The sequence below is a fragment of the Gorilla gorilla genome, chromosome 4, assembly GCF_029281585.2.
Source record: "Gorilla gorilla gorilla isolate KB3781 chromosome 4, NHGRI_mGorGor1-v2.1_pri, whole genome shotgun sequence".
Taxonomy (NCBI): domain Eukaryota; kingdom Metazoa; phylum Chordata; class Mammalia; order Primates; family Hominidae; genus Gorilla; species Gorilla gorilla.
The window spans coordinates 56,818,278-56,846,140 of record NC_073228.2 but is presented as its reverse complement, the minus strand read 5'-3'; the positions used below and the strand labels follow the sequence as shown (position 1 = coordinate 56,846,140).

The 27,863-nt window shown below is 51.2% G+C and overlaps 1 protein-coding gene, 1 long non-coding RNA gene and 1 other non-coding gene across 4 annotated transcripts; 1 reads left to right on the top strand and 2 right to left on the bottom strand.

Annotated features, from left to right (window-relative positions):
- Positions 1–173: 173 nt before the first annotated feature.
- Positions 174–11,146, bottom strand: LOC129533813 (TBC1 domain family member 3G-like). 2 transcript variants are annotated; one of them, XM_055388419.2, is made up of 15 exons: positions 11,034–11,146; positions 9,516–9,588; positions 9,271–9,353; positions 7,945–7,984; positions 7,382–7,462; positions 6,831–6,938; positions 6,391–6,500; positions 5,090–5,138; positions 4,426–4,546; positions 3,618–3,712; positions 3,168–3,233; positions 2,605–2,704; positions 2,082–2,234; positions 662–1,100; positions 174–618 (listed from the first exon to the last, which is right to left on the bottom strand). In XM_055388419.2, the coding sequence occupies exons 2-15, from the start codon at positions 9,585–9,587 to the stop codon at positions 489–491; spliced, it is 1,647 nt and encodes a 548-aa protein (XP_055244394.1). In that variant the 5' UTR covers position 9,588; positions 11,034–11,146; the 3' UTR covers positions 174–488. The 2 variants fall into 2 exon arrangements, with proteins under 2 accessions (XP_055244394.1, XP_055244393.1); XM_055388418.2 differs by having other exon boundaries at positions 174–1,100.
- Positions 11,147–11,237: 91 nt separating this feature from the next.
- On the top strand, positions 11,238–12,064 carry LOC129533814 (uncharacterized). Its single transcript, XR_010133817.1, has 2 exons — positions 11,238–11,315; positions 11,749–12,064. It is a non-coding gene; the product is annotated as an uncharacterized lncRNA (long non-coding RNA).
- Positions 12,065–27,240: 15,176 nt separating this feature from the next.
- Positions 27,241–27,347, bottom strand: LOC129534014 (U6 spliceosomal RNA). The gene has a single exon (XR_008680425.1). It is a non-coding gene; the product is annotated as a U6 spliceosomal RNA (small nuclear RNA).
- Positions 27,348–27,863: the final 516 nt, after the last annotated feature.

Here is a 27,863-nt window from a genome sequence, read left to right as displayed (position 1 = left end):
AACCTCCCACCTCGACCTCTCAAATTGCTGGGATTACAGGTGTGAGCCACCACACCCGGCCTAAATTTCTTATGTGCCATGGGACTGCAAAACATCATTATTAGGGGCAGCTGGATGGAAGTTATAGGAGGACACTATAGTGCCTTTTCAATATTTCTGTCTAAAATCTAAAATCATTTCAACAGGAAACATTTATTTCAAAACGTGAAGGTGGTTATCCTTCCATGAGTTTAAAGTACAAAGGCAGGCTCACGGTGTCGTCAGAATTCAGAACGATGGTCGTGGGGCTGGGGGTGTTGGGAGGGGCTGGGCATGGTTGGCTTTGTGATCTGGGGTCTGGTGTGTTCCATCTCTGAATGTCTCTCGAGCTGCTCTCTGTCTTAATACACTCTCATAAGTTTAACCAAAAATAAAACGAGGATGCGAAGCTTGCTTGGGTTGTTAAGCCTAGGGAAATTATCCAGCCATGAGCCCTGGCCCAGATGCTTCTAGAAGCCTGGAGGGAACTGAGAACTTTCCAAGTGGAGGCCGCAGAGGCAAGGCCCCGAGGTGGGAGCACACTGCTGTTCGTCCCTAGCTCCGAAGGGGGCGCCCTGGTTGGAATCAGTGCTGGGTGCACTGCAGGGCCGGGAAGTCCATGCCCACGTTGTGGCTCAGTGCAGCGAAAGCCGATCTCACCCGCTCCGCAGGGTGTTCAGCCTGCCAGCAGGGGGCCAGCTGGTCCTCCTGGGATATGGCACGGACCCAGCAGCTCTGTCTGAAATCATAATGGCGGAACCAAGGGCCCTCTACGTCCAGGTCCATTGGGAGGCGGGGCATGGAGTTCCACTGCAGGAATCTCCAGGAACCCTGAGGTCCTCCCTGAGCCAGGGCCGGGCTGGGCACACCCTGAGTGCCCACAGGGTAGGTGTCTTCCTGGACAGCCCCACCAGGACAGGGTGTGGAAGAACGAGGTGCCCGTGGCGGGGAAGCTGACCAAATGGGCCGCGGGAACCGGGCTGGTGGGCCTGGAGGGGCCTGCCTGTCCCCCTTGCAGAGGGTCTTCCCGCCACGTGAAGCCGGCACAGGCCTGGATGCCGACGACCCTTGCTCGGCTTTGGCTGAAAGGAAAACAGACGCGGTCAGCATCTCCAGTGAGCCCACGCAGGCCTTTCCGGGCTGGGCCCCACCTGCCTGCGTCTCTGGAGTCCTCGGGGTCTCTGTGTGGCCCCCGTGGACTGACACTGAGGACACGCCTGTAGTCTGCTGATCCCAGAGGGAGGGGTGCGTGCTGCCTGGCGTGGGGAAGATGTCGTGGCATGGCGGGTGGCTCCTGGGACTGCCCCCAGGGTTCAGACTGGCTGGGGGCTTCCTGCCACACACCTTCGTCCCAGGGCTGTTGGGCCTGGGATACGGCCCCCAGTCAGAACTCAGGTGGGAGGGGCCTTGGATGTCACCCAGCCCCTTGTCACCTCACGTGGGGACCTGTCTCCGCAGTGGGTGATTGGGCCCGGATGCGGGTCACCCTCTGCCCTCCTGGGCTGCCCAGTCCGTGCCAGGACTCAACGTTCCCACTTCTGGCTGAACTCTTGGCTCTGGCTCTGGGGCTGGGGTCCTGCCTGTGCCCTCTCCCTGAATGCTCTGTGGCTCAGGGACACTGATTCCCTTGTCTCCCTGGCTCAAGGCTTGTTGTCCTGGCAACCTTGGAGGAGCGTGCAGGAGTGAGGGGCCTCTGCTGCTCTCTGAGGCTGTGGGTGCTTGCAGGGAGGGGCGGGGTCTCCCATAAATGGGTCTGGGCTCCTGTAGTAACTTGGAGGGCCCTGCGAGGGGGAGAGGGAGACACCGTGGAAAGTGGGAGGGGGCTCGTTGGAGGGTCTTGCCCACATCCCCCTCCTGCGTGCACAGCATGTCCAGTATACACGCACTGAGCGCCTGGCCTGAGGACCGGTGGGCCTCCTGTACTTTCTTAGAGTCCAGGAGGAAGAGGAGGAAGAAAAGGTGAAGAGGAAGGCCCAGGTAGTAGGGTTGCGGGTCCCGGGCACTCCCCTACTATTGACTACCCCAGAGGGTGACATGGGAGGGGACATGGCACTGGAGCCCACCTGGGGGTCGCAGGTCCCCCTGCTTTCTTGTTACTTTCTTCATAGAGGCCCTAAGACGCTTGAGCACGGCGTCATCATCCCTGGCCCAGGTATCAACGAACCGGTGGCAAAAACGTTCCCACAGGCCACAGCTGGACGTCTTCGTGAGGCGCTCTAGGGACAGGGTGGATATCAGGCCAGGGGAGTTACCTGGGAATGGTCACAGCTCATACCCCGTGGCCACTTCAGTCTCCTACTGGGCGGTGCCGGATCCTTTTGTGGCCACCCCAGGCGTCCAGATATACACAGGAGACTGTGGCTGGGGGGCGATCCGGACAGGGAAGTGCTCACCACACTCTCGACTTTCATCTGGGTCATGTGGGGGATGGGCTCGGTGTCACAGTGTCCTGCCCAGCCCACCTGGCCAGACCTCCCTCTGGGCCAGAACAGAGGATCATGAGGACAGTGTGAGGAAGCTGCCCTCGGGCCAGTCGGGGTCTGACCCCAGGGCTCCCCAGGCCCCGCTGGGCACACGTAGACTTACTCTGCTGAACCTTAAAGGCGATTCTTGTTATCGGCATGAACGCCTGTTCGCCTTCTACCAGATACACGTCCCACAGGCGCAGGGTGAGCCCGAGAGAGATCTGTGGGGACAGCAGGTGTGAAAGAACCTGGTCCTTCCAGGCTGGGGCTGGTGGCTCGAGCTGCGCACACTGGGGCTTCAGTCTCCAGAGTCAGTGACCTTCCCCATGAGGGTCGCCTGAGCCCTCCAGGACGCTGGGTCAGACAAGGTCTTGAAGCTCCTCATGGGGGGCACTCATTTGAGTGGGGATGTGGCTCCTGGAGAGAGGGGCTTGCCCAGGGCTTGAGGCTTCCCTGAGCCCTCTCAAGTGGGGTCCTGGCCCAGTCTGCCCATGAGGCTGGGCCTGAGCCCCAGCCATTGCCCTGGGATGACCCCTCTTGGGCAGAGGGTTTTGCTTGTGTGTCCTTTGGGGACCCGCCTGAGCCTCCTGTGGGCTGGGAGTGAGCCAGACCCCCGGGCTGGGGAAGCAGGGCACTGCAGGGCAAGGAGGGTCCCTGAGCCAGGGTCTCCCTATGCCTCCTTACCCCGTCAATCAATAGCCGGATGAGGCAGCCTAACGGGGAACGCTGCCCACGTAGATCTTTCTTGTCCTGATGGAAGCAACAGAGGTGCTCAGGCCACTGGGCTGCCCTAAAAACCTCCCTCTTCCAGGGCCTCTGAAGACCCTTCCCCTAGTGCAGAACACTGGGCGGTGTCCAGAGCTCCCCACAACACTGTCACCTTCCCACACTCCCGGTGGACACACTGCCCTTTGCCCTGCTCTGCGGGAGCTGGGCCCCCATCCCTGTGCCTCTGTCTCCTCCAGGGCAGGAAAGGAAACCAACTCCCAGCCCATGGAGAACCCGACGTCCCAGGTCAGGCCCTGGCTGGGACTCAGCCAGTCACCAGCCCCACGAGGGGCTCCAGCCCCCCTGCTCCTACAGCCCCACGGGAGGCAGGGCCTCTGGGAAGAGCTGAGGGGACCATAAGCTCACCTGATTCCCCATGGTCTTCGGTTGTGACGTGGCTACCTCATGCTCCTGTTGGTCTTGGAGCCCCTGGACGGTCCCGCCATTTGGGCTGTGAAATCCTGAGAAGCCCCCAGCCCATCATGAAATCACAGCCTTCCCCCAAGATGTGGAGCCATCAGCTGCAAGAGCTGGGCAGCTGGAGAGGCCCCCAAACCCCAAGGCCTCCCACCCTCCCATCTGGTGACCTCAACATGCGGCCTTTACCCTGGGGAGGTGGGGCGGGAACATTCCCTGGAGCCTGGCTGGAGGTTCCCCTGGAGGCCTCCTGGGCCAGGGTGCAAAAAGGGCAAGCCTGACTTTCAGGCCACGACAGGGCGGCCGGAACTGGGTGGGCGCTTGGCTTCCCGGTCACCTCCTGGTAGTTGGGTCGGGCCAGGGAACAGGGGATGGGGAGATGCTGCCACCTGGGCTTGGTCGGCCCATTCGTGGGCACCGATGGCAGCAGGAGCCCGGGCAGCTGGAGGGCAGGAGGACTCTCAGGGAGGGGAGAGTCAGCTGCACACAATCAGAGCCGGAGGGCGTGGCTCCAGGACACAGAGGGTGGCCACGGGGAGGATGAGATGCCCTCTGCTGATGGGGATGAGAGGCGTCTGATTTGGGCTTTGGGGGTCAGCCGTGGACTCCTGTGGGACCCTCAGCAGAGACATCCTAAAGTCTCCCAACAAGCTGGCGACACAAGGAGGGTGCCTTGGCTGAAAGCTGTGATCACCTGGCCAGGGTGGCCATCCCCAGGTCTGGCTGCAGGAGGTCCCCGGGGCAGCTGTTCACTTACCCTGCAGGGAGTGCCTCTCACTGGCCAGCAGCTGCACCAGTGCCCAGAATGCATCCTCCTCAGGAAGATAGAGGAGGAACAAGGCGGCGATGTGGCTCAGGTCCCTGCAGTAGCCCACCTCCTGCAAGAGCCAGAGTCACCATGGAAGGACATCACCTGGGAGGGCTGAGGTCACCTGGGAGGACTCATGTCATTGGAGAGGGCAGAGGTGACTGGAGAGGCTTCCTCTGAAGGAGAGGCTTCCTCTGAAAAAGAGGCTTCCTCAGGATGCGCATTCATTTCATGACAAGAGCCAAGTCCGTCAGGCACTTCAGCACCTTGTCCAAAATGTCTGCTGATAGCACCATCCTGTGTGCGATGCTGCCAAGCTCCTGGGCTTTGGGGCAGCCCCAGGAGGAGGGCGTCATTTCTTGTTCTGAGAAGTGGTGGTCAGGCCCAGGTGACACCAGGAGTCCAGGCCCTGACTCCTTTGTGTCTCAGCTTGACCCCTTGAGACCACCCCCTTCCTTGGAGTTTTATGCCAGCGGTGAGCTGACATCCTACCTCCTATATCCTGGTGGGTCACAAATACTAACTTTAAAAGAAGCAACGACACCGCCACCGGACACCCACTCCTGTCAATATGGAAATATGGCCCGGGAACCTCACTGCCGGGAATACTCACCTGGTTATACTCCTCATACGCCAGCAGGATGTGGAGCAGTTCCCGCTGCCTAGGAAACAGAGAAAGGGGGCTTTGGTTTGTTTTGTGCAGATGTTGTTAATTTCACTTTGTCTATAAAGCCTAACAGCAAATCCCATTTCAGGTTCAGATGATTCACCAGATAAGCAGTGAGCTCTTCAGGGCCTGAGACTCTTGAAGAAATGTTTCAGTAAAATCCACATCTGTGACATGCAAATAGCCCAGTTGTACAGTGACTTGCCTGATCCTTTTCACTCTGAATGATTTTTCTTTTTTTTTCAGTTTGCACACACGCCAGTTCAGTCTGTGGGTGTACAGTTCCTCCACGGTTCCGAACCAATGTGCAGAGTCTCCCGGCCACCGCGCCAGCCCCTCCTGGGGCGACTCCTTCATCCTCCAAGTCTCCAGGGTGGCCCCTATGTACCCAGCCTCTCCCCGATCCGTCAGCCCCTGGCCACCCAGACTGCTTCTATGTCCCTGTGGTTTGGCCTTTTCCAGAATGGCCTAGGAATGGGAATCCTACTGTGGTAGCTTATTGGGTCTGGCTTCTGTCCCTCAGCAAAATGCATCTAGGATCCACCCACGTTCGTGCGGGCATCACCGGCTCGTTCCCTTTTCTCACTGGGTCTTCCGTTTGAAGGGAGGACCAGCCTTGCTCTCCCCATTCCCGTGTTGAAGGCCGTCCCCGAAGGCTCCGTGTGTGAGTGACGAGGAGTCAAGCAGTGAACCTGGCATGCAGGTTTCATGTGGATGGCAGTTTCCAAATCAGTGGGTTCAATATCTGTGACACTTTGGGGATGTGTGGTTCAAGTCCATCGAGCTTTGTGAGCCACTGCCCAACTGGCTGCCAACATGGCTGTGCCACGTCCTGTTCCCAGCAGACCTGGATGAGAGTTTCCAGGATCCCTAATTCTCCCAGCATTTGGTGCTGTCACTGTTGCCTGGGGGGGCTCATGGGCCCTTTATCCTGCCACCCTCCCGTGGGTCCTACCATGGGTCCCCATGAGTCAGGGAGAGCACCTTTCACCATTGTGCATGATTTTATTTGCTGCCTTCCATCTCCTCAGGACCCTCCTGGGTTCTGGCCCCACATGTTCCAGTCTGGCCCAGGGCTTGGAACCAGGGAGGTGCTCGGTTCATGGTGCCGGCTGCTCCCTAGGCCGGGAGAGCTCTTGGCAGCTGTGTCATCCCTCCTGGGTGACCCTGGCTTCTGCTCCGGGGAAGCCCCCATCCCTCTCATTCACCCCATCTCTGCTGGGACCCTGTGGCTCCCGTAGGCTTACTTGGTTCCGTATCGATCCTTGAAGAATATATGCTTCCTTAATGTCCCGCTGATGTCCCGGTCGATGCGCTGGATGTGCTCAGATGACCTCTTGCCCTTCTCCTTCATGATCTGTAGGGCAGGGCCAAGAGGAGGAAGCAGTCTCAGGACAGATGGAAGACTCCCTGCCCCCAGTGGCAGTCAGCCCACAGTCAGCACTTCGGGAAGGAAGGACAGAAGGAAGGTTTCCTTCTGCAGAAAGCTGCATTTTGGCTTGTTACTGAAGCCAGGGAGGGTCACCAGAGCTGAGTTTGTCTGTGGTGACTGTGTCACCATCTGTGCCCAGGGTGTTCATCTGACCTTCACCCCCAGCTCCCCAGGGTGGTCTTGACGTTCCCTCCAGCTGGAGACCTGGGCCCCTGACACGGCCTGTCCTGTTTGTTGTGCTCTGGCTGAGCGTACCTGGTATCTTCCGGGGTTTTTCAACTTCATTTCCTCAATGTTCAGGAGGACTGACCACATCGGGCCCCGGATGTTCATGGGCATTCCCTTGTACGCTCGATCTATGAGCTGTCGGCAGAAAACAATCTGGTGTCACAGGCCACGGGGTGACCCCAGTGAGGACCAGAGCCCGGGGATTCTGGAAATTGTCGGTTTTGGCCCCATGATTCCTCAGTAGAGGTGAGATCAAGCTGGGACAGGGTCTCCCTTCCCAGGACTGAAAGAGTGGATGGACACTCAGAGTCGAAACTCTGATCTGAACCTTTTCCTTCCTTCAGGTCACCAGGGCATCCCTAGCCTTGAGCTCCGGGTAGTCCCAGCCCTAGATTCAGATTCCCTCCCAGCAAGGTGACGCTTGCACGAATAGGCAGGAAATCTGGCGACCAGGCCTGCAGTCCTCTGGGCGAGGACAGTGTGCCACCCACCCTCTGAGAGGCTGACGGTGCCAGGCCACAGCCATGGGTGCCTGTCCCCTGTCTCTGCAGAGAGTGCTTCCTCCCTCCACACATTACCTTCCTGCTGCTTTTGTATTTCTCCCAGTCTCCCAGCATATCCACCCACTTGCTCTTTCGGCTGATCTCCCGCCGAATTTGCTGTCAAATGAGGCATGTTGGAGTTAGCGGAGCTGCCAGGCTTCCCAGAGCCACCCACGGATGCTGGGTATTGGGCTCTGGAGCCCTGGTGGGAGCCAGCTGGAAGGAGCCAGGGAAGGGCAGACCTCAAGGGCTGAGAGCCTTTGAGCAAATGAGCACCAGTGGGCTGGCTTTGGGACCCCGGGATGTACCATCCTCAGGCCACAGACACACCAGTCTTAGGTCCCAGCCTCTAGGTGGGGTCCTGACACAAGCGCGCAGCCACCCCCAAGCCAGGACTGTGGTTCTCCTTTTGGAATTTTATCAAACTGCCAAAGTGAACAGCAACCTGGGGTCAGGTCCAGCAGGGACTGCTGCCCCTCCCAGTGACAGCGTGTTGCCCTCACCAGCCACCGCTCAGGCCAGCTGCTTCCTCTGCCTCACTGACCACCCGCCCAGTCCCTACGTCCCTGGACCAGCCCCTCCACGCATCAGGCTCTTACCTTCGCCTCCCGCGCAGTCAGAGGAGGCAGCTCCGTCTCACTGTAAGGCAACCCAGGCAGAGCTGAGGAACTGCACGGGGCCTGGAGCGGCCCCAGCCTGGGTGCCGACCCCCAGAAAGGACTGGCTCTGTCCCTTTCCAGCTCAGGGCTCAGCCCAGGAGAAGGCACAGGGAAGGGAGGACAAGGGCCTTCCTGTGGGGCTGACTCCCAGGGGGGGCAGGATCTGGGAGAAGAAGGAGTGTAGGGACAGCCTGGCCGGGATTACTGGGGCCCCTGGCATGGGGGGCGGTCAGGCTGCCCAATGGGGCTGCCCGTCCTGGACTCGAGGTGGTGCTTTCTGCTGGAGCTGAGAAAGGTTAGCCCTGAGATGGGATGAGGGCCGCCCAGGGTGGGCGACCGGGCCCTTAGAGGAGTCCCTCAGGGAGTGACCACATCACCCTGCCAGGGTCAAGGGAGCCTGCCCTGAGACCTGCCCGGTGTACTCTGGGTGCACCAGAGGCCCACCCCACTTGACAGCCCCAAGGCCCTTGCAGGTTCTGACCTCCCAGCATCCACCTGCCTCTCCCTGCACCCGAGCCACACACCCTGCATTTCAGAAGTGGCACGGCTCATCAGCTCCCTCCCACCCTACCTCCCCAGGGATCCTCTGTCTCTCCATCCTGTGATCCCTGAGGGATGGGCTCCTGGCTGGGCTCCTCTTGCCCAGCCCCAGATCCCTTCCCAGCACCAGACCCAGGTCTTTAGCCGCAAGCCGTGCTGCCTCCCTGGCCTCACCGTGAGATGCCCAGAACGGGGCCCTGCCCATCTTCTCCCCCATTCTCCTAGGGCTACAGCCCCCATTATCACCATGCCTTTTCCCCTCACGGGACAGTGAGGGCTGTAGCTCTAGGGGAATGGGGGAGAACAGGGGCAGGTGGGCCCTCAGAGACCTGCTGGACAACAGCCCTGAAGCTGGGCCAGGCGTCCCCTCACCCTGTGGCCATAACCCTTGCATCTCACCGGGGTTGTCTCCAAGTAGACAGGGCCAGACCCTCAGGCTGCCCCGCTCCTCTTGTGCTCACTTGCCGACAGAACTGCTGAGCGCCCAGGGGCCTGACCTAGCCCAGTCTCCATTCCCACCGGCTCCCTAGATGGGTCCCACACCTCTGGCCTAACAACAACCTCGGGCTGGACCTGCAGGGGAGTCAGGGAGGAGTTCTGTCCCTGGAAAGGAGGTTGACCCGACCTGGTGAGACATGTCCTGCATCAGAAAGGCCTTTCTAAAAGCAAACCCATCCCTGAGCTGAGACAGGTGCTTTAGGGGTGAGGGGAGTGCAGAGGACTCACTGTAAAATCCCCAAATGATCGACGTTGTTGTAGCCTCCAAAAGCCTTAGGCCCGTTGTCCTCTGACAGCCCAGGTCGGTGTCCCTGTAGCCCAGAGGGAGCCTTGGTGAGGGGTCCAAGGTAAAGGGTGCAAGGGCCTGGGGGCATTGGCCACCCGTCCCTGCCCTGTGCTCCTAGGGAGCCCAGGACCCTTTGACCAGGGCACACTGGAAGAGGCCTCCCTCCAAGAAGCAGACCGACTTGTACCTTTTCGTATTCCATAATGATGTCCTCTCGCTCTTGTGCCCAGCAACTACCCGCGACCTCTACCACGTCCATCCTGTGAGACAAAATTGTCTAAAGGTTACACTGTACGCGGCGGCTTCGGAGAACACCTGAACCGCTCTCGCCGGGCTCCCAGATGCTGGCTGGCTGCGTAACCCCCATTCCACCGCCGCCCCCAGGTAAAAAGGGGCCAGACCCAGTGGCCCACAGCTGCTCGAGTCTCTGGAGTCTCAAGTCCCAAGCAGGGGTGGGCATCTTCCCAAGGACTTGAGTACAGTGGGGCCTAGACAGAATCCTGTTGTCCCCCAATGCCATGAAATGGGGACACACCGGCCCCAGCAGGTTGAATGGTTTCCACCTGCCAAGGGTGAAGGGCCCATGATGGGCTATTCCAGGGATGTGGAGGCAGACTGGGGTCAGCGACCAGAGGTCTCTGTGCAATCGGCCTCCTGGGATGCTCAGGGCCTCAGAGATGCCCAGTTTCCTACAGGGAACAAGATCTCTCCTGACTGCTCGGTTCTACTCCGCTCATCACTTTGGCTACTGTGGCTCTTCAGTCTGAACAGTGAAGCCACTTTAGGAATAACGCCTGTTGAGCAGGAGGGTGTTCGGTTTGGGGGATGAGAAAGATCTATTGTACGCATGGAAACCATGTCTCTCGTGGAGGGACTGTGGAGTCCACCATTCTGAGCCGTCCCAACAGGAGGAGGCTTCATTTTCCTGGGTCACTGAGGAAGAACAGTGGGTCCTTGGTCCTGGAGAACACCTGGATGGACCGTCCCTCCTGGGAATACTCGAGGCAAAAGGAGGGCGAGGCCTCAAGAGGACCACGCAGAACAAGAAATACCTGGGGAGAACCCTAGTGCCCGGACCCCTTTGAACACAAGGGAAGATAGTCTCCCCTCAGCCAGCCCTCCAGGGCTCCTTCATTTTCCACAGCTGCCCAGGGGCAGCAGGCTCCCCCGGACAAGGGACCATGTGTGTTCACTGGGGCCCACAGCGACCATCAGGACCCAGCTTAGGGCACAGAGGTGTTCTGAGGACCGTCAGTGGATCTATGCCAGTGGATCTATACCAGTGGCTCTATAGCAGTGGCTCTGCCAGGACCAGGCTCTGCCCCATCGGGATCAGAAACCTGGGCAGATTTGGGATCTAGGGCAGGGAGGTCACAGGGTTCAGGCCTGAATTCCAGCACAGCACACGGCAGGGCTGAGAGCAAAACTCAGGGTCATGTCCGGATTCCCAGGCCGGTTACTGCCTCTCTGACCCCAGACGTCTCATCTGTCGAATGGGGACATTTGGGAACAGCACCCACTCTACGAAGCCACCATGGAGACGAAAGAGCCAATCGTCTACACGGGCAGTGTAGAACGGGCGCCTGGTGAGTGCTCAGGGATGACCCTCCTCGGTCATCCTGCTGCCCCACAGAGGCCAACACCGCCCGCACCGTAGCCACTGTCCCCAAGTCCGCCTGGAGGGAAGAGAGCAGGTCACGCTCACCTGATTCTGATGAATCAGCTGGCCTGGGTCATGCCTCTCAGGAAAAAAACCTTTGAGTCCACAGAGCTGCTCACAGATACCACTGCCTGTGTGTAACTGCTGTAGAACACTGAGGCAGGCCAGAGAGCGGATAGGTGCTAAGCACCAGTGACATTCTGAGGTCATGGCACGCATCACAATGGGGCCTTGTCCGGGTCAGCAGTGCCCAGAGTCAGGGTCCTCCGCTGCCTGAGGCGTCAACATGCCTGCCTGCAATGTGTTTGTGCATGTGCGTGCACACATGTATGTGGGTAAACATGTCTGTGCACGTGTGTGCTGCTTCTCTGGCCAGGCCCGGCTGCCCCACTCACGTGTGCACCCAGTTCCTCATCACTGTCACCCCCGAGGCCCAGGGCCAGCATCAGAGCATCCATGGCTGCTCCCTAACCTCAGCCCTCCCCGCCCAGGGTGGTCCTGGGATACACATAGGGGTGGAGGGAAGTGACTGCTGCTGTTGGATCTCAGAATACAAAAGCTAATACTATTACCTAATGGTCTTTTTAGTGTCTCTAATGGTATCACTTTTTCATTTCTGATATTTTAACTGAGTATTTCTCTCCATGACCCTTGGATATTCTAGCTAGAGGATCCTGTGGGGAAAGTGCTGGGCACACAGGAGGGGCTCACTCTTCTAGACATGTTAACTAAAACCTGGTTCATCTGTCCTTCCACGCAGGGCCTAGGGGATGCCAAATTCCAGGGGCCAGAAAGAGCTTGGGATAAAATGAAACTTCAAGGGGACGGCTTTGACCTGGGCTGAGTCTACCTGTGCCATCCAACTGGAGTCTCAAGTCCTGAGGCAGGACGTCCAGATGCCCCAGTGCAGGGCCCTCCTGATCAACACCAGCTCCCCTCTACTCATTAGCAACCTCACCCACCCTACTCTCAAAGCACACTTGGCTCTAGTATCCAGGATCTCTGCATCTGTAGATTCAGCAACAGCAGATGGAAAATATTCAGAAAATAAATTGGACGGTTATGTTTCTATTGAACATGTGCAGACTTTGTTCTTGTCATCATTCCCTAAAGAATACAGTATCACGACCATTTATGCAGCATCTGCATTGTATTACATATCATAAATAATCTAGTAACGGTCTAACGTATACGGGAGGATGCGCATAGCTTATACGTAAATACTAGGCCATGTTATATCAGAGACTTGAGGATCCATGGATTTTGGCATTCCCGGGGACCCTAGAACTAATCCTCCATGGATACCAAGGGATGACTGTATATACTCACTCAGGAACGCTTCTCATTGGAGGAAGGGCCCGGTTCAGGACAGATAGGGACATCATCCCTGGACTACTGTCCATCCATCCATTCATCCATTGGCACCACCCTCTAGGACTGTCCTAATGACAGCCCTAGCAAGTGGAGATAAGAGAAAAGACTGGCTCAAATGGTACAGCTTTGAGGTGTTGGAAGATGTTGCACCAGTATGAGAATAGGGGGTCAGTTACCTCCAGGATCCAGAAAGCATATCAGGCAGGCTCGGGGAGAGGAAAGGAACACGGCCTCTCCAGCAGCCACACAGGCCTGCAGTAGGATGGGGCTGGGGCTGGGGCTGCGGCTGGGGCTGGGGCTGGGGCTGGGGCTGGGGCTGGCCCTGTTTATCACTTGGGCCTCATGAGAGGACAAGAAAGAACAGGGGGCAGAGGAGGAGCATGGGGGCAGCGGGTTGCCTAAGGAGAAGGCGCCTCAGGGAAGGGGTATTAGTTTGTTTTCACACTGCTATAAAGAAATACTTGAGCCTAGGTAATTCATAAAGGAAAGAGGTTTAATCGACTCCCAGTTCAGGGAACTTACAGTCATGGCAGAAGGCGAAGGGGAAGCAGGCACCTTCTCCACAAGGCGGCAGGAGGGAGTGAGCGGAGAAGCAGGAAGTGCCACACTTTCAAACCATCAGCTCTCCTGAGAACTCCCTCACTATCAGGGGAGCAGCAGGGGGGAAACTGTCCCCAGATCCCATCCCCTCCCACCAGGTTCCTCCCTTGACATAGGAGGATTACAATTCCAGATGAGATTTGGGTGGGGACACAGAGCCCAACCTGTGAGGGTCTCAGTCTATCTTGCAGCTCCCCTGGGGCTGAGGCTGAGTACAGTTCTGCTGGCCCTGCTCTACAGCACGCGGGGACTCTGCCTGTGTGCCCCCATCTGCTCTTCCTGGGGATGGTGGCTGCTTCCTCAAGAGAAGGGTGGATCTGCTCTCCTGCCCACCCCTCTCCAGGGCCTTTTGGAGCCCTGGCCACATCCTCCCTGGGTAAGGGCAGGAAACCAGGCTCCTTGCCCTTCTTGCTGCTTGGGTGACAATCCTGCGGTCATCCATAGGCCCCATCACTGTTCCCACTTCTAAATGGAGGGTATTTTGGCACATCTTCCTGGCGGAGTCCGGGGCCTCATCCCTGTTATTTATTCTATCTTGGTAAAGCCAGGTTAAGACATCTGGGCAAGGAGATAGTAGAGTGACCCCCAGGAAGGGTGGGTGGAGGGCCTGGCCTTTGGGCTTGCCTGGAGCAGGGTGGGAGGAGGCAAGGTTACCAGGAAGCAGGGCTGTCAGGGCCAAAATCAGGAGGCGGTAATAATGCTGGTGGGGGGACAGGGCTGTGTGCTTGGCTTGGGGTGGGGCATGAGAGCCAAGGTTTGTCAGCATGCAGAGGGGTGGTTGACTCATGGACTAGGGGCTATGGAACCCAGTGGCTGCCCTTAGTTCCTGGATCCTGGGAGACTTCTGGAGCCTGGGTGTGGGGCAGCCCAGGGGTGGAGGTGGGGCAGACAGGGGTAGGGGTAGGGGTAGGAGAAGAGGACTTGCATGGCAGGGTGCAGGGTAGGAAACCAGCCAGGGGCCAGTTTGCATTGGCAGCTCCCATCCCCATCCCCACCCCCAAGCCCACCCCTACCCCCACCCTGCTGCAGAGATGGGCCTGGGCTGCTGTCCTCTGCTTTGGACTCAGCAGATCACACGATGGAAGCTGGCAGCCCCGTGGGCACCACTCGAACCAGCTGTGACCTGCAGTTTCTGCTTCCTGGAGTGTGGGGCGCCCACTCAGGAGAGCACGGCACACCCCACACCCCTCATTTTGAGGATGCTGGGAGGTGGGGACCAAGGTCCTGCAGCCCTCTGCTTGCGCTATGAAAGGTAGCCTAGGAGTCCTGTGTCCGCCCATCCACGTGGGGCCCCAGGAGCCTGAACAGTGGCAGACAGAGAGATGAGGAGGGTGAGAGAAGTGGAAAAGAAGGAGAGAGAAAGAGAGATGGGGAGAAGGGAGTGAGATAGAGAGAGAGAGGATGAGAGATAAGGAGAGAGACAGAGGAGGCTGAGAGGAAAAGGAGCGAGAGAGACAGGCAGAGAGACACAAAAGGCAAAGAGAGAGACAGGGAGAGACGAGCATGAGTAGGAGGTCGGGTCACTCTCGATCCCAGTCCCCAGTGAAAACCGTAGGTCGCCATCACCTAACTACGCGTGCAATAAAGTCTTCTGCCTGCTGCTTAGAGCCCGAGAACCCTTTTCCGAGAGAATAAAATCTTTGACCGTTGCCCTTTCTCGCCGGAGTTTGCTTGTGTCTTCTGATGAACTGTGATGTCTCACCTATCGCCTTCCTGGGCTCAAGGATCCATGAAAAGCCGACGACTCTTTTGGGGAGCCTCTGCAGTGCCTTCGTCTCACTAGGCTCCCCAGGAAGCTTGCGAACTTGGCTTGAGCCCTAAGCAGCCAAGTATGTGCCGGGCCTCTGCTTCTCTCTTTCAGTAAGAGGGAGAACCAAGAAAGAGACTGAAGCATGGTCTGCAGAGAAGGCACTTGTGCAAACACCAGGAGAATGAGGGGCCTGAGTTGTCTTCATTTCTCCTAAAACCACGCATTTCCTCCCAGGCCACCCTAGTGAGGGCATGAAGCACAGTGTGTGTGTGTGTGTGTGTGTGTGTGTGTTTGCAGGAATATGCATGTGTATGTGTGTGCATGTGTGTGTGCAGGTATATACATGTGAATGTATTTATGTATGTGCATCTGTGTGCATGTGTGTGTGCATGTGTGTGTGCAAGTATATGCATGTGTATGTATGTGCATGTGTGCGTGCATGTGTGTGTGTGTGCGTGTATGTGTGTGTTGCAGGGCTTTACAGTGGACAGGATGTGGGAGGGCAGCTGCAGCTCCAAGCTGCAAGTCTTTCTGATAGAATGGTTAAGATTCCCTGGACCACAGAAAGAGTGTTTTCACTTGCACCTATTTTTATTAGCATTTAAAGCTGTATTCTTCGTAGCATATGAAGCTTAAGTTGCTTAACTATTCTTAGAAACATTTACACCAGTGGTCCCCAAACTTTTTGGCACCAGAGAGCAGTTTTCTTGAAGACAACTCTTCCACGGACCTGCGAGAAGGGGAAGGGATGGTGCAGAGATGATTCGAGCCCATTACATTTATTGTGTGCTTTATTTCTATGAATATTTCACTGTAATATATAATGAAACAATTACACAACTCACCATAATATAGAATCAGTGGGAGCCCTGAACTTGTTTTCCTGTAATTACGTGGTCCCACTTGGGGGTGATGGGAGACAGTCAGAGATCATCAGGCACTAGGTTCTCATAAGGAGCACGCAATCTAGATCTCTGGCATGCTCAGTTCACAGTTGGGTTCTATGAGAATGGAACGGCACCACTCATCTGACAGGTGGCAGAGCTCATGCGGTAATGCGAGGGATGGGGAGCGGCTGTTTCTACAGATGAAGCTTTGCTCCCTGGCTGGGTGCTCACCTCCTGCTGTGTTGCCTGGTTCCTAACAGGTGGGGACCCCTGATTTACCCAGTAAGAGATACACATTTTTATGTCATTTGAAATTATTCACCCTGCACCACCCAAAATTATCTTGCATACCTACACCCATCCAGGGGTCCCGTAGCACACTTTGGGAGCTGTAGACAGTAAGCCTGGAGCTCCACTGAGCATTCCTTCTCTCCACCATCTGTGGGCTAACAGGCTGTGTTAGTTTCCTAGGGCTGTTTTACAGTACCACAGACTGGGCACCTTCAGCAACAGAATGTTACTGTCTCACAGTACTGGAGGCCATGGGTCCAAGATCAAGGTGTCATCAGGGTGGGTATTTGTTTTCCACTGGAGTGTTGATACATTCTTAGAAGGTTTTTGGTTGCTGTTCACGTTAATTTCTCTTCCTTTCTGCAATTGTTCTCTTTCAGTACTCCCTGATATTTTTCTTCTTGAAGAAGTAGGTAGTTAATTTTGTATTTTAAAATTCTTCCCCTCACCCCAAGAACTTCTGCCTTCATAATTGGTTCTCTCTTCATATTTATTTTATACAAGTTATGTGGCTGATTACATTGTTTCTGTCTGTACAGATGGAGAGTTAAGGAATAAAGAGGACAGACAGACTAGATTACCTCAAACACTGAAATGCTATGATTTGTCCAAAGTCATACACACATTATCTGAGCAGACATATGTGCTTTTTCTCTAGAAGCATTTTGTCATTTTCAATCAACCACGTTTTCTGAATCTACCTTAATGAAGTTGACAACTTTCAGAGGTTTTCAGTGGTGAAGAGAAACTTGGACAAGAAGATACCTTCCACAAACAGAAAAAGCCTCGTCTCTTCTGGATTCCTTTAATGCCAGTGGGCATCACCAGGGGCAGATTAGCCACCTTTTCCCCGGGCTGGGACCTCCACCTTCTCCTCTACAGGTGTATCACCTTAGAAATCTTCTGCATCTCACTGTCACCCAACACATTTTCTCCTTCCAAGCCTCTGCAGTCTCACGAGTTTGTCTGTATTTTTCTTCTTATAACCTGCCTTGCTACCCTAGCCAGCCTGGATCTCATAGGAGATTAATGGAAATACTCCCAGCATTGGGCCTTTCCTGTGCCCCTGTCTTCCTGCTGTATCCTGGCAAAATGCCAGCCCAATCCACGGTCTGTTGTTCTACTTCTGTATCTGAAGGCTAAAGAAAAAGCACCTAGTCATACAGATTAACCCTGTTTTAATGTAACTATTACATAACTTCAACCTCATCTGAGTACTCAACCTTGCCTGATGCCTTTTGCTTGCCCAGCCCTGTTTAGTTCCCTCATTCTCTTCAACATCTTTAGCAAATCTTCTCCTTCCCCGTCTTGACCTTCCTGTCTCTTCACCTGATACAGAGGTTCTTAGCTCCTACTTCGTTGACAATTTTAAGGTTTTGCTCTCTTCTATAAATTGACCTATAGGAGTATCCTTCTTTACCCCTTTCCTGTGGTTTTCAGGGGATGGAATATTTGTCCTGAGAAAGCCAATACATCCATCGGACACGTGTCTCTATCCCCATTTGCTACGTAAGTATTTGACTTCAGCCATCCGGTACACTGGCTCTGTCTCTGGTTTACACCTACTGTCTCTGTGTCAGCACTCATTTCCGCTTTAGCCCATTGACTTTTCCCGCACAACACTACTGAACTTGTCAGTAGGCACATCAGTGATCTCCTACATGCCAAGTCTCGTGGACATTTTTCTTCATGTTGTTTGACTGCTGCTCTGCCTGACTGGATATTATAATCTCCTTTCCTTGAAACCCTAGGCTACTGTAGCACTACACTTTACTGGTTCTCCGCTTACCTTCGTCACATCTCTTTTGTTTTTTTTTTCCCGGATCCCTCCAGATGTGGCCTAGGAATCCTTTTAAACACAGTGCTCCAGGCAGAAGTTAGTTGGAGGTAGTTCACAATATGCAATTTATTTGCCATCCACCCTTGCATTTCAGCTCCATTATTTGTCCTTGCCATGCCTATCTATAAAAACACTTTCTCCTTCCCAGAGATGGCAGCTAACAAGACCTAGCAAAGAGAAATGGGAATTTTCATTCACAATTTCATAGGGAGAGCAATTGGTAAGATTATTTTACTGCCAAGGGTAATAAAATTAATGAGAGAGTTGAAGAAAGAGGCACGAATTCTGAAACTGTCTAGAACCATCTAAGAGGTAAAGCTGAGGAGTTTTATCCATATTTGTAGGCTGTGATTATTTTCATAGAAGTACTCTCTGATTTATGGGTATGTCACTGATTGCCACTAGAATTGCAGATTGGGCACATTAAGCACGTTAGCGTAAAAATCCTTGACATTTTGGCCGGGCGCGGTGGCTCATGCCTGTATTCTCAGCATTTGGGGATGCCGAGGTGGGCGGATCACAAGGTCAGGAGTGTGAGACCAGCCTGACCAACATGGTGAAACCCCGTCTCTACTAAAAATACAAAAGTTAGCCGGGTGTGGTGGCACGTGCCTGCAATCCCAGCTACTCGGGAGGCCGAGGCAGGAGAATCGCTTGAACCCGGGAGGTAGAGGTTGCAGTGAGCCAAGATCTCACTGCTGCACTCCAGCCTGGGCAACAGAGGGAGATTCTGTCTCAAAAAAAAAAAAAAATCAAAAAAATCCTTGACATTTTAAAAATACCTCTGGCAGGGTTTCAGTGTAGTCATGATATTTAAAATATTACCATGATTTGTCAGTTTCTTAAGTATAATTTTGTTTAGTCGCACATATGATAAGAACATACAGACTTCTTGCTGGGGGCATTGGCTCATGCCTGTAATGCCTATAATCCCCACTACTCAGGAGGCTGAGTCGGGAGGATTGCTTGAGTTCAGGACTTTGAGACTAGCCTGGACAATAGAGCAAGACTCTGTCTCTTACAAAAAACATAATCATAAATAGATTTATTGGTTTGTGGGGTTAACTTTTTAAATTTTCCTCTCATTAATTTGCCACATTTTTAAAAAATTTTTTGAGATGGAATCTCACTGTGTCACCCAGGCTGGAGTGCAGTGGCACGATCTCGGCTCACTGCAACCTCTGCCTCTCAGCTTCGAGCGATTCTCCTGCCTCAGCCTCCCGAGTAGCTGGGACTACAGGCGTGTGTCACCACGCTCGACTAATTTTTTGTATTTTTTTAGTAGAGGTGGGGTTTCACCGTGTTAGCCAGGATGGTCTCGATCTCCTGACCTCGTGATCTGCCTGCCTCGGCCTCCCAAAGTGCTGGGATTACAGGCGTGAGCCACCACGCCTGGTCTAATTTGCCACTTTTATCTGACTAAGATACCTTAACTTTATTTATTCCTTGGATTGGTAATACAGTGAAATGATTAGGGCAGGGTTTTGAAACCAGACAGATCTGGGTTCAAATCCTGGTGTGGGCTGTAGATGTTGGGGGCAATGGCCTTAAATCCTCTGACTTTCCAGTGATTTTTCAATGGGTAAAATAACCCTTACTTTGTGGAATGTTGCAAAGATTAGAGAGGATGTATATAAAATGTTTACCTATTACAGTGCTTGATATGTAGAAGATGAATTCTACAATTACACTGACCCATTTTGCCCATTGCGGCTTTAGAATAGAAAAGTATACTCATACACTAGAATTGTGCACCTAGAGCTAAGTGACTCCAGCCCTGTGGAACCCTTCAATGCCAAAATGGCATGTAGGACTAGATAGATGAATGTCACCTGACCCTGACTGTCTATTAAAACTCACTGTGTTGGGCCGGGAATGGTGGCTCACGTCTGTAATCCCAGCACTTTGGGAGGCCGAGGTGGGCGGATCACGAGGTCAGGAGATCGAGACCATCCTGGTTAACACGGTGAAACTCCGTCTCTACTAAAAATACAAAAAGTTAGCCGGGCGTGGTGGCGGGCGCCTGTAGTCCCAGCTACTAGGGAGGCTGAGGCAAGAGAATGGCGTGAACCCGGGAGGCGGAGCTTGCAGTGAGCTGAGACCGCGCCACCACACTCCAGCCTGGGCGACAGAGCGAGACTCGGTCAAAAAAACAAAAAAAACCCCAAAAAACCAACCAAACAAAAAAAACACCTCACTGTATTTTATTATTATTATTTTCGAGATGGAGTCTTGCTCTGTCGCCCAGGCTGGAGTGCAGTGGGGTGCAATCTCGGCTCACTGCAACCTCTCCCTCCCAGGTTCAAGGGATTCTCCTGCCTTAACCTCCCGAGTAGCTAGGATTACAGGCACCTGCCACCACGCCCAGCTAATTTTTTGTAGTTTTAGTAGAGATGGGGTTTTGCCATGTTGGCCAGCCTGGTGTCCAACTCCTGACCTCAGGTGAACCACCCGCCTCGACCTCCCAGAATGCTGGGATTGCAGGCATGAGCTGCCGGGCCTGGCCAAATCTGAAATACGTTTGATGCCAGGGTAGCCTTAGTGGAGTGAAACGCTTATTAACAATGACAGTATTTGAAAAATATGAGATATACAATCATCAGAATTGAATGACCTTTCTAAGGAATGGTTTTATCCTAATTAAGCAATGATCAGAGTCGGGCGAGGTGGCTCACGCCTGTAATCCCAGCACTTGGGGAGGCTGAGGTGGGCGGATCACTTGAGGTCAGGAGTTCAAAACCAGCCTGGCCAACATAGTGAAACACCGTCTCTACTAAAAATACAAGAAAGTACCGGGTATGGTGGCGCGTGCCTGTAATTCCAGCTACTCGGGAGGCTGAGGCAGGAGAATTGCTTGAACCCCGGAGGCGGAGGTTGCAGTGAGCCGAGGTCGCGCCACTGCACCATAGTCTGGGTGAGAGCAAGACTCCGTATCAAAAAAAAAAAAAAAAAATCCGATTATAACATCTGTGAATGGAATAATTTGTAGACTCTTGGCATGCAAGAATTTGATGTTAGCTTTCTCAACTGTTTATGAACCGTAAAGGTTCATGATGCGTATGTTCTGTTGAGATGGAAACTTGAACGCTGTGTGCGGTGGAGGCGAGGTTGAGGACGTCGCGTGGCGGATGAGTAAGCCTCACCCATCTGGACAGCAGCATTTACACTTCAACTTCACTTTTAACTTCGTATTTGCTGCTTGTTGTTATTTACGTGGTAACTAGCATGAATGATTCACATACACACGTACGTATTCTTTGTCTCCTTGTGAAATATTACACCAAGGAGAAAACACCATTATGAAGCTAGTGATAGTAAAGTAGTCCCCAGACACAGTGCTCTTCAGTGCAAACGTTTGAAGTTTATGGAAGAAGCTCTGTGTCAGTAATAGCCATAAACTTTGGAATATGCAAAGATCTTGAAGTATATCTCTCACTTATACCAGGGATTTTTGTAGAGTAGAGAATTGAATTTTGAGCCTATGAGAGCTGGTAGCATTGGATTTTTTCGCTTTTTGTCATCAATCCATTCATGCGGTTTTTTTTTTTTTTTTTTTGAGATGGAGTCTGGCTCTGTTGAGCAGGGTGGAGTGCAGTGGCCCGATCTGGCTCACTGCAAGCTCCACCTCCCGGTTCACGCCATTCTCCTGCCTCAGCCTCAGGAGTAGATGGGACTACGGGCACCTGCCACCACGCCCCGATAATTTTTTGTATTTTCATTAGAGACGAGTTTTCACCGTGTTAGCCAGGATGGTCTCGATCTACTGACCCCGTGATCTGCCCGCCTCGGCCTCCCAAAGTGCTGGGATACAGGTGTGAGCCACCGCGCCCGGCCACCATTCATGGGGTATTTTAAGATTTCATGTCAAAGCTCCATTTGTCTCAGATGGTACAATTGTCTGCCGTGTTGAAATAGGTGGTAACGCAAATTAATATTACCCTGAAACAAGACTTTGTTTATTTTATTTTTTATTTTTAAAATTTTTTAAAATTATACTTTAAGTTCTGGGATACATGTGCAGAACGTGCAGGTTTATTACATGGGTATACATGTGCCATGGTGGTTTGCTGCACCTATCGACCTGTCGTCTAGGTTTTAAGCCCCACATGCATTAAGTATATGTCCTAATGCTATCCCTCCCCTTGCCCGCCATCCCCTGACAGGCCCTGGTGTGTGATGTTCCCCTCCCTGTGCCCATGTGTTCTCATTGTTCAACTGCCACTTATGAGTGAGAACATGTGGTGTTTGGTTTTCTGTTCCTGTGTTGGTTTGCTGAGATGATGGTTTCCAGCTTCATCCACGTCCCTGAAAATGACATGAACTCATTCTTTTTTATGGCTGCATAGTATTCCATGGTGTATATGTGCCACATTTTCTTTATGCAGTCTATCCTTGATGGGCATTTGGGTTGGTTCCAAGTCTTTGCTATTGTAAATAGTGCTGCAATAAACATACGTGTGCATGTGTCTTTATAGTAGAATGATTTACAATCCTTTGCGTATATAGCCAGTAATGGGATTGCTGGGTCAAATGGTATTTCTGGTTCTAAAAGTCTTAAAATATCCTCTAAAGTAGATTTCAAAATACAACATACATGAGCCTGCAGGAGACCTGCTCACAGAAGGCATCTGTAATTTATAGGAAGATGATGCTGACACTAGATTAACCATGCGTTTAGCACACCTCAGTTACAGTGAAATCCAATTTTGTGCAAAAAGTGGGAAATAAATGGAGGCGTGTTTGCTTTACGAGAATTTATTTGATTTTTGTAAATAGAAAATGGTTTTATTACATGTAAAATATAATTTCAATTGGTCACTGTGAGGAATCGCCACAGTCTTCCGTAATGATGGAACTAATTTACACTCCCACCAATGGTGTAAAAGCGTGCCTGTATCTCCACATCCTTTCCAGCATCTGTTGTTTCCTGACTTTTTAATGATCTCCATTCTAACTGGCGTGAGATGGTATCTCATTGTGGTTTTGATTTGCATTTCTCTAATGAGCAGTGATCATGAGCTTTTTTTCATATGTTTGTTGGCCGCATAAATATCTTCTTTTGAGAAATGTCTGTTCATATCCTTCACCCTCTTTTTGATGGGTTTTTTTTTTCTTGTAAATCTGTTTAAATTCCTTGTAGATTCTGGATATTAGACCTTTCTCAGATGGATAGATTGCAAACATTTTCTCCCATTCTGTAGGTTGCCTGTTCACTCTGATGATTTTTTTTTTTTTTTTTGCTGTGCAGAAGCTCTTTAAGTGTTTATTTTAATATTTGTGTAATAATGCCCAGTTTTACCAAGCAGAATGATCTACATAGGAGCTTTTATGCAGAACTCATTGTTCTTCACTAAGAGATTGTTAGTCCAGTAGTAAAATCAAATCCATCTTCAGTTGCTACGTGGCTTTGTTAAACAGTTAAACTTGAGTTGGAGATGCTCTGCTATAGGGAGGAATTTTCGCTCCCCAGATGTGTTTGTATATAATATAATGTATTTTTCCCCTCTCCCCTGTGGAAACTTTGTGGAAAGATTATTTCAGTGTTAACCCTGATTGACATTTTAGTAATCGAACAAGTGTCTGTTACTCCTTTATTCATTCATTTATCAAGTGCTTAATGGGTGCCTTCTGGGTGCCAGACACTGCGTTAGACTCTGGGGAATCAAAGGTGAATCACACTTAGTCTCTACCCCCTGGGAATTTATTCTGGTTAGAGAAATTGTAAACACATAATCATGATCCTATGGGATATTTTTAAAGTATGAAATGAGATAATGTGTGTGAAAAAGCTTTGTAAGCTTCACACATTTAAGATTATTTCTCCAGTGCATAGCATGATGTCTGACATATTTTAACTGCTCATTACACTCTTGAATGAACTGGGGAAGAGCCAAGAGTTATGAGAGCATAATACTAGAGCGTAGATGAATTAGTTCTGCCTGGATGGACAGGAGGGACGCGGAGGCTTCCAAGAATATAACTTTTGAACTGGACTTGGAAATATAAGTTGTTTATGTTAAGAATCGAAAAAGGAGGTTCTGGGGGGACAGCTGTCAGTCGTTAAAGTGCCTGGATTTAGACGAACCACGTATCTACAGGCTTATGCAGTTTACAAGATGCTTTTGTTTACAGTATCTCTTTTGAGCCTTATGACAGGTCCATGAAGGTGAGTTCATACAACCAAGAGAAGCCTTGACCAGAACCTGGGTTCTAGGGTGTAAGAGACAGCATCTGGCCAGTTTATTCTTTACACTTTCACAAATGTTATGATTGCTAATATTATTGTATTTCTATTATTATATTTGTGAAATCATGGTTTTCTGAGTTACAAGTATATGAAAGACAAATGCGTACATGTAATAAAATGCATAGTTTTCTTTTTTCTTTTTTTTCTTTTTTTTTTGATACAGAGTCTCGCTGGGTCCCAGGCTGGAGTGCAGTGGCGCGATCTCGGCTCACTGCAATCTCTGCCTCCGAGGTTCAAGCTATTTTCCTGCCTTAGCCTCTCAAGGAGCTGGGATTACAGGCGCCTGCCAGCATGCCTGGCTAATTTTTGTATTTTTAGTAGAGCGGGGGTTTCACCATGTTGGCCAGGCTGGCCTCGAACTCCTGACCTCGTGATCCGCCCACCTCGACCTCCCAAAGTGCTGGCATTATAGACGTGAGCCACCGTGCCCAGCCATGGTTTTCTTCTGATTTCTGTAAAGCAGGTTAGCTTGTATTGATACATGAGGAGGTTTTTTCCAGAGGTTTCAGAAACAAGCTAGAAAATGCTTCCATAATATTTCATAGATTCTTTATGATTCAAGCAGTTTTTCAGGATTTTCAGTCCATTTAAACCTTTTATCTAACAAACACTAAGTAGAAACTATGAGCTCTACATTCTCTCGTAAGCTTTCTTTTTCTGTTATAGTTGAGCAAATTTGTTGACATTTTTATTTTTATATTTATTTATTTATTTATTTTTGAGTCAGAGTCTCACTGTGTTGCCCAGGCTGGAGTGCAGTGGCACGATCTCAGCTCATTGCAAGCTCTGCCTCCCCAGTTCACGCCATTCTCCTGCCTCAGCCTCCCGAATAGCTGGGACTGCAGGCGCCTGCCACCACGCCCAGCTAGTTTTTTAGTAGTTTTAGTACAGACGGGGTTTTACCGTGTTTGCCAGAATGGTCTCGATCTCCTGACCTCATGATCCACCTGCCTCGACCTCCCAACATGCTGGGATTACAGGTGTGAGTCACCATGCCCGGCCCAGATGTAGCTCTTATGTTTAGGTCTTTGATCCACTTTGAGTCAATTTTTGTGTGCAGTGTAAGAGAAGTGTCCACCTACATTCTTTTGCATGTAGATAATGCAGTTTTCCCAACATTATTTGTTGAAAAGAGTCTCTTTCCCACTGAATGATCCTGGCACTTTTGTTGAAAATCACTTCACCATATAAGCGAGAGTTTGTTTTTGAACTCTCTATTCTCTTTCAGTGCTCTGTTTTTATGCCAGTACAACACTGTGTTTTGTTTTTGTTTTTGTTTTTTTGAGGTGGAGTTTCACTCTTGTTGCCCAGGCTGGAGTGTAGTGGCCTGATCTCGGCTCACTGCAACCTCTGCCTCCTGGGTTCAAGCGATTCTCCTGCCTCAGCCTCCCGAGTAGCTGGGATTACAGGCATGTGCCACCACGCCCGGCTAATTTTTGTCTTTTTAGTAGAGACGGGGTTTCTTCATGTTGGTTAGGCTGGTCTCAAACTCCCGACCTCAGGTGATCCGTCCGCCTCGGCCTCCCAAAGTGCTGGGATTACAGGCATGAGCCACCAAACCTGGCAACACTGTTTTGATTACTGTAGCTTTGTGGTAAGTTTTGAAATCACGAAGTGTGATGTCTTCACATTTATTCTTTTTCAAGATTGTTTTGACTATTTGAGGTCCCTTGAGATTCTACATGAGTTTTAGAATGTATTTTTTTTTTTAATTTCTGCAAAAACATTCTTGGGATTTTGACAGGGATTTTATTGAATGTGTAGATTGCTTTGGAGTAGTAACATCTTAGCAACATTAAGGTGTTGCAATCCAAGAACATGAAATGTCTTTCCATTTATTTATGTTGTCTTCAGTTTACTTCAGTAAAGTTTTATGATTTTTCTGTGTACAAGTCCTGCATTTTCTTCATTGCTGACTTATATATACTTGTTTCTTTTGTTGTTGTTGTTGTTTTTCTGAGATGGAGTTTCACTCTTGTTGCCCAGGCTGGAGTGCAATGGCGCGATCTTGGCTCACGGCAACCTCCGCCTCCTGGATTGGAGCAATTCTCCTGCCTCAGCTTCTTGTGTAGCTGGGATTACAGGCATGCACCACCACGCCCGACTAATTTTGTATTTTTAGTAGAGACGGGGTTTCTCCATGTTGGCCAGGCTGGTCTTGAACTCCCGACCTCAGGTTCCTGGTGCTTCCTATTGCACCATCTTCCCAGAATCCTCTCCCTTCCTGTTGTGCTTTTATAGCCACACCTGCTTTCCTCCTGCCGCCAGACTTAGTCGTAACTGCTAATGTATTCCTCATTTTGGTAATTTTGTTATCTCAAGGATGTTATATAAATGGGATGATAGAACTTGTAATTTTCTGCAGGCCAGGTGCCTGGCTCACGCCTGTAATCCCAGCACCTTGGGAGGCTGAGGTGGGTGGGTTACTTGAGGTCAGGAGTTGGAAACCAGCCTGGCCAACATGGTGAAACCCAGTCTCTACTGAAAATACAAAAATTACAGGGATTAACCTGTCATCCCAGCTGCTTGGGAGGTTGAGACATGAGAATTGCTTGAACCCAGGAGGTGGAGGTTGCAGTGAGCCGAGATTGCACCACTGCACTCCACCCTGGGTGACAGAATGAGATTCTGGTCTAAAAACAAAACAAAACAAAACAACATGTAATTTTCTGGGATTGAGTTTTTTACACTAAGTTTAATTCCTTGGAGATTCCTCCGGGTTGTTGCTTAGTGTTTGTTACGGTTATACTGCACTTTGTTTACTTATTTGCTGAAAGATAATCTCAGTTATTTCCACTTGTAGGTTATTATGAATAAAACTGTTACAAACATCACACAGGTTTTCATGTGAACGTAAGTCTTCATTTAGTAATGTTGATAGGTGGGTAGTGATATCTCATTGTGTGTATTATTATTATTATTATTATTATTGAGACAGGGTCTTGCTCTGTTACCTAGGCTTTGAAGGGCAGTGTCATGATCATGTCTCATTGCCACCTTAACCCTCTGAGTAGCTGGGACTATGGGTGTGTGCCACTACACCCAGCCAATGTTTTTAGAAATATGTTTTTGAAGAGATAAGGTCTTGCTATGTTGCTCAGGCTGGTTTTGAACTTCTGAGCTCAAGTCATGCTCCAGACTGGTCTCCTAAAGTGCTGGGATTACAGGCCACTACACACACCTCACTGTGTTTTTAATACGTATTTACTTAGTGGCTAATGATGTTGACCATCTTTTCAGGTGCTTATTTGGTATCTTTTTTTAAAAATATGGAACACTTTAAGAATTTGCATGTCATCACTGTGCAGGGAGCATGCTAATCTTCTCTGTATTGATTCAATTTTGGTATATGTGCTGCTGAGACAAGCAGTAGTACCTTTATATATCCCCTGTTCATCACTTTTGGCTGTTTTCTTTTTTTGAGACGGAGTCTCCCTATCTCTACTCAAAAACAATACAAAAATTAGCCAGGCATGGTGGCACATGCCTGTAGTCCCAGCTACTTGGGAGGCTGAGGCAGGAGAATTGCTTGAACCCAGGAAGCTGAGGTTGCAGCGAGCTGAGATTGCACCACTGTACTCCAGCCTGAGCGACAGAGTGAGACTCTGTCAAAAAAAAAAAAAAAGTATTCCACTCTTGCTGGGTGGAATGTCCTGTAAATGTCCATGGATCCAGTTAGTTCATGGGGTTGAAGTAAATATTCTTGCTGTGATCATATGTGTAGTTTTAACAGTTGTTACAGAGAAATACTGAAGTCTCTATAGTGGATTTGTGTATTTCTTCATTCTGTTCCATCAGGTTTTCTTTCACAGATTTCGTAGTCTGGTTTTTTGCTGCATACACATTTAGGAATGTTATGTCCTCTTGGTGGATTGACCCCTCTCTC

What these genes read in the sequence shown, in the direction of transcription:
- LOC129533813 (XM_055388419.2), bottom strand. Translation starts at nt 9,587, where the DNA reads ATGGACGTGGTAGAGGTCGCGGGTAGTTGCTGGGCACAAGAGCGAGAG. An exon ending in AATACAAAAGCAGCAGGAAG is followed by an intron (nt 6,939 to 7,381) that starts GTAATGTGTGGA and finishes TTCTGCCGACAG; the next exon opens with CTCATAGATCGAGCGTACAA. An exon ending in CGCCTTTAAGGTTCAGCAGA is followed by an intron (nt 2,235 to 2,604) that starts GTAAGTCTACGT and finishes CCCTGTCCCTAG; the next exon opens with AGCGCCTCACGAAGACGTCC.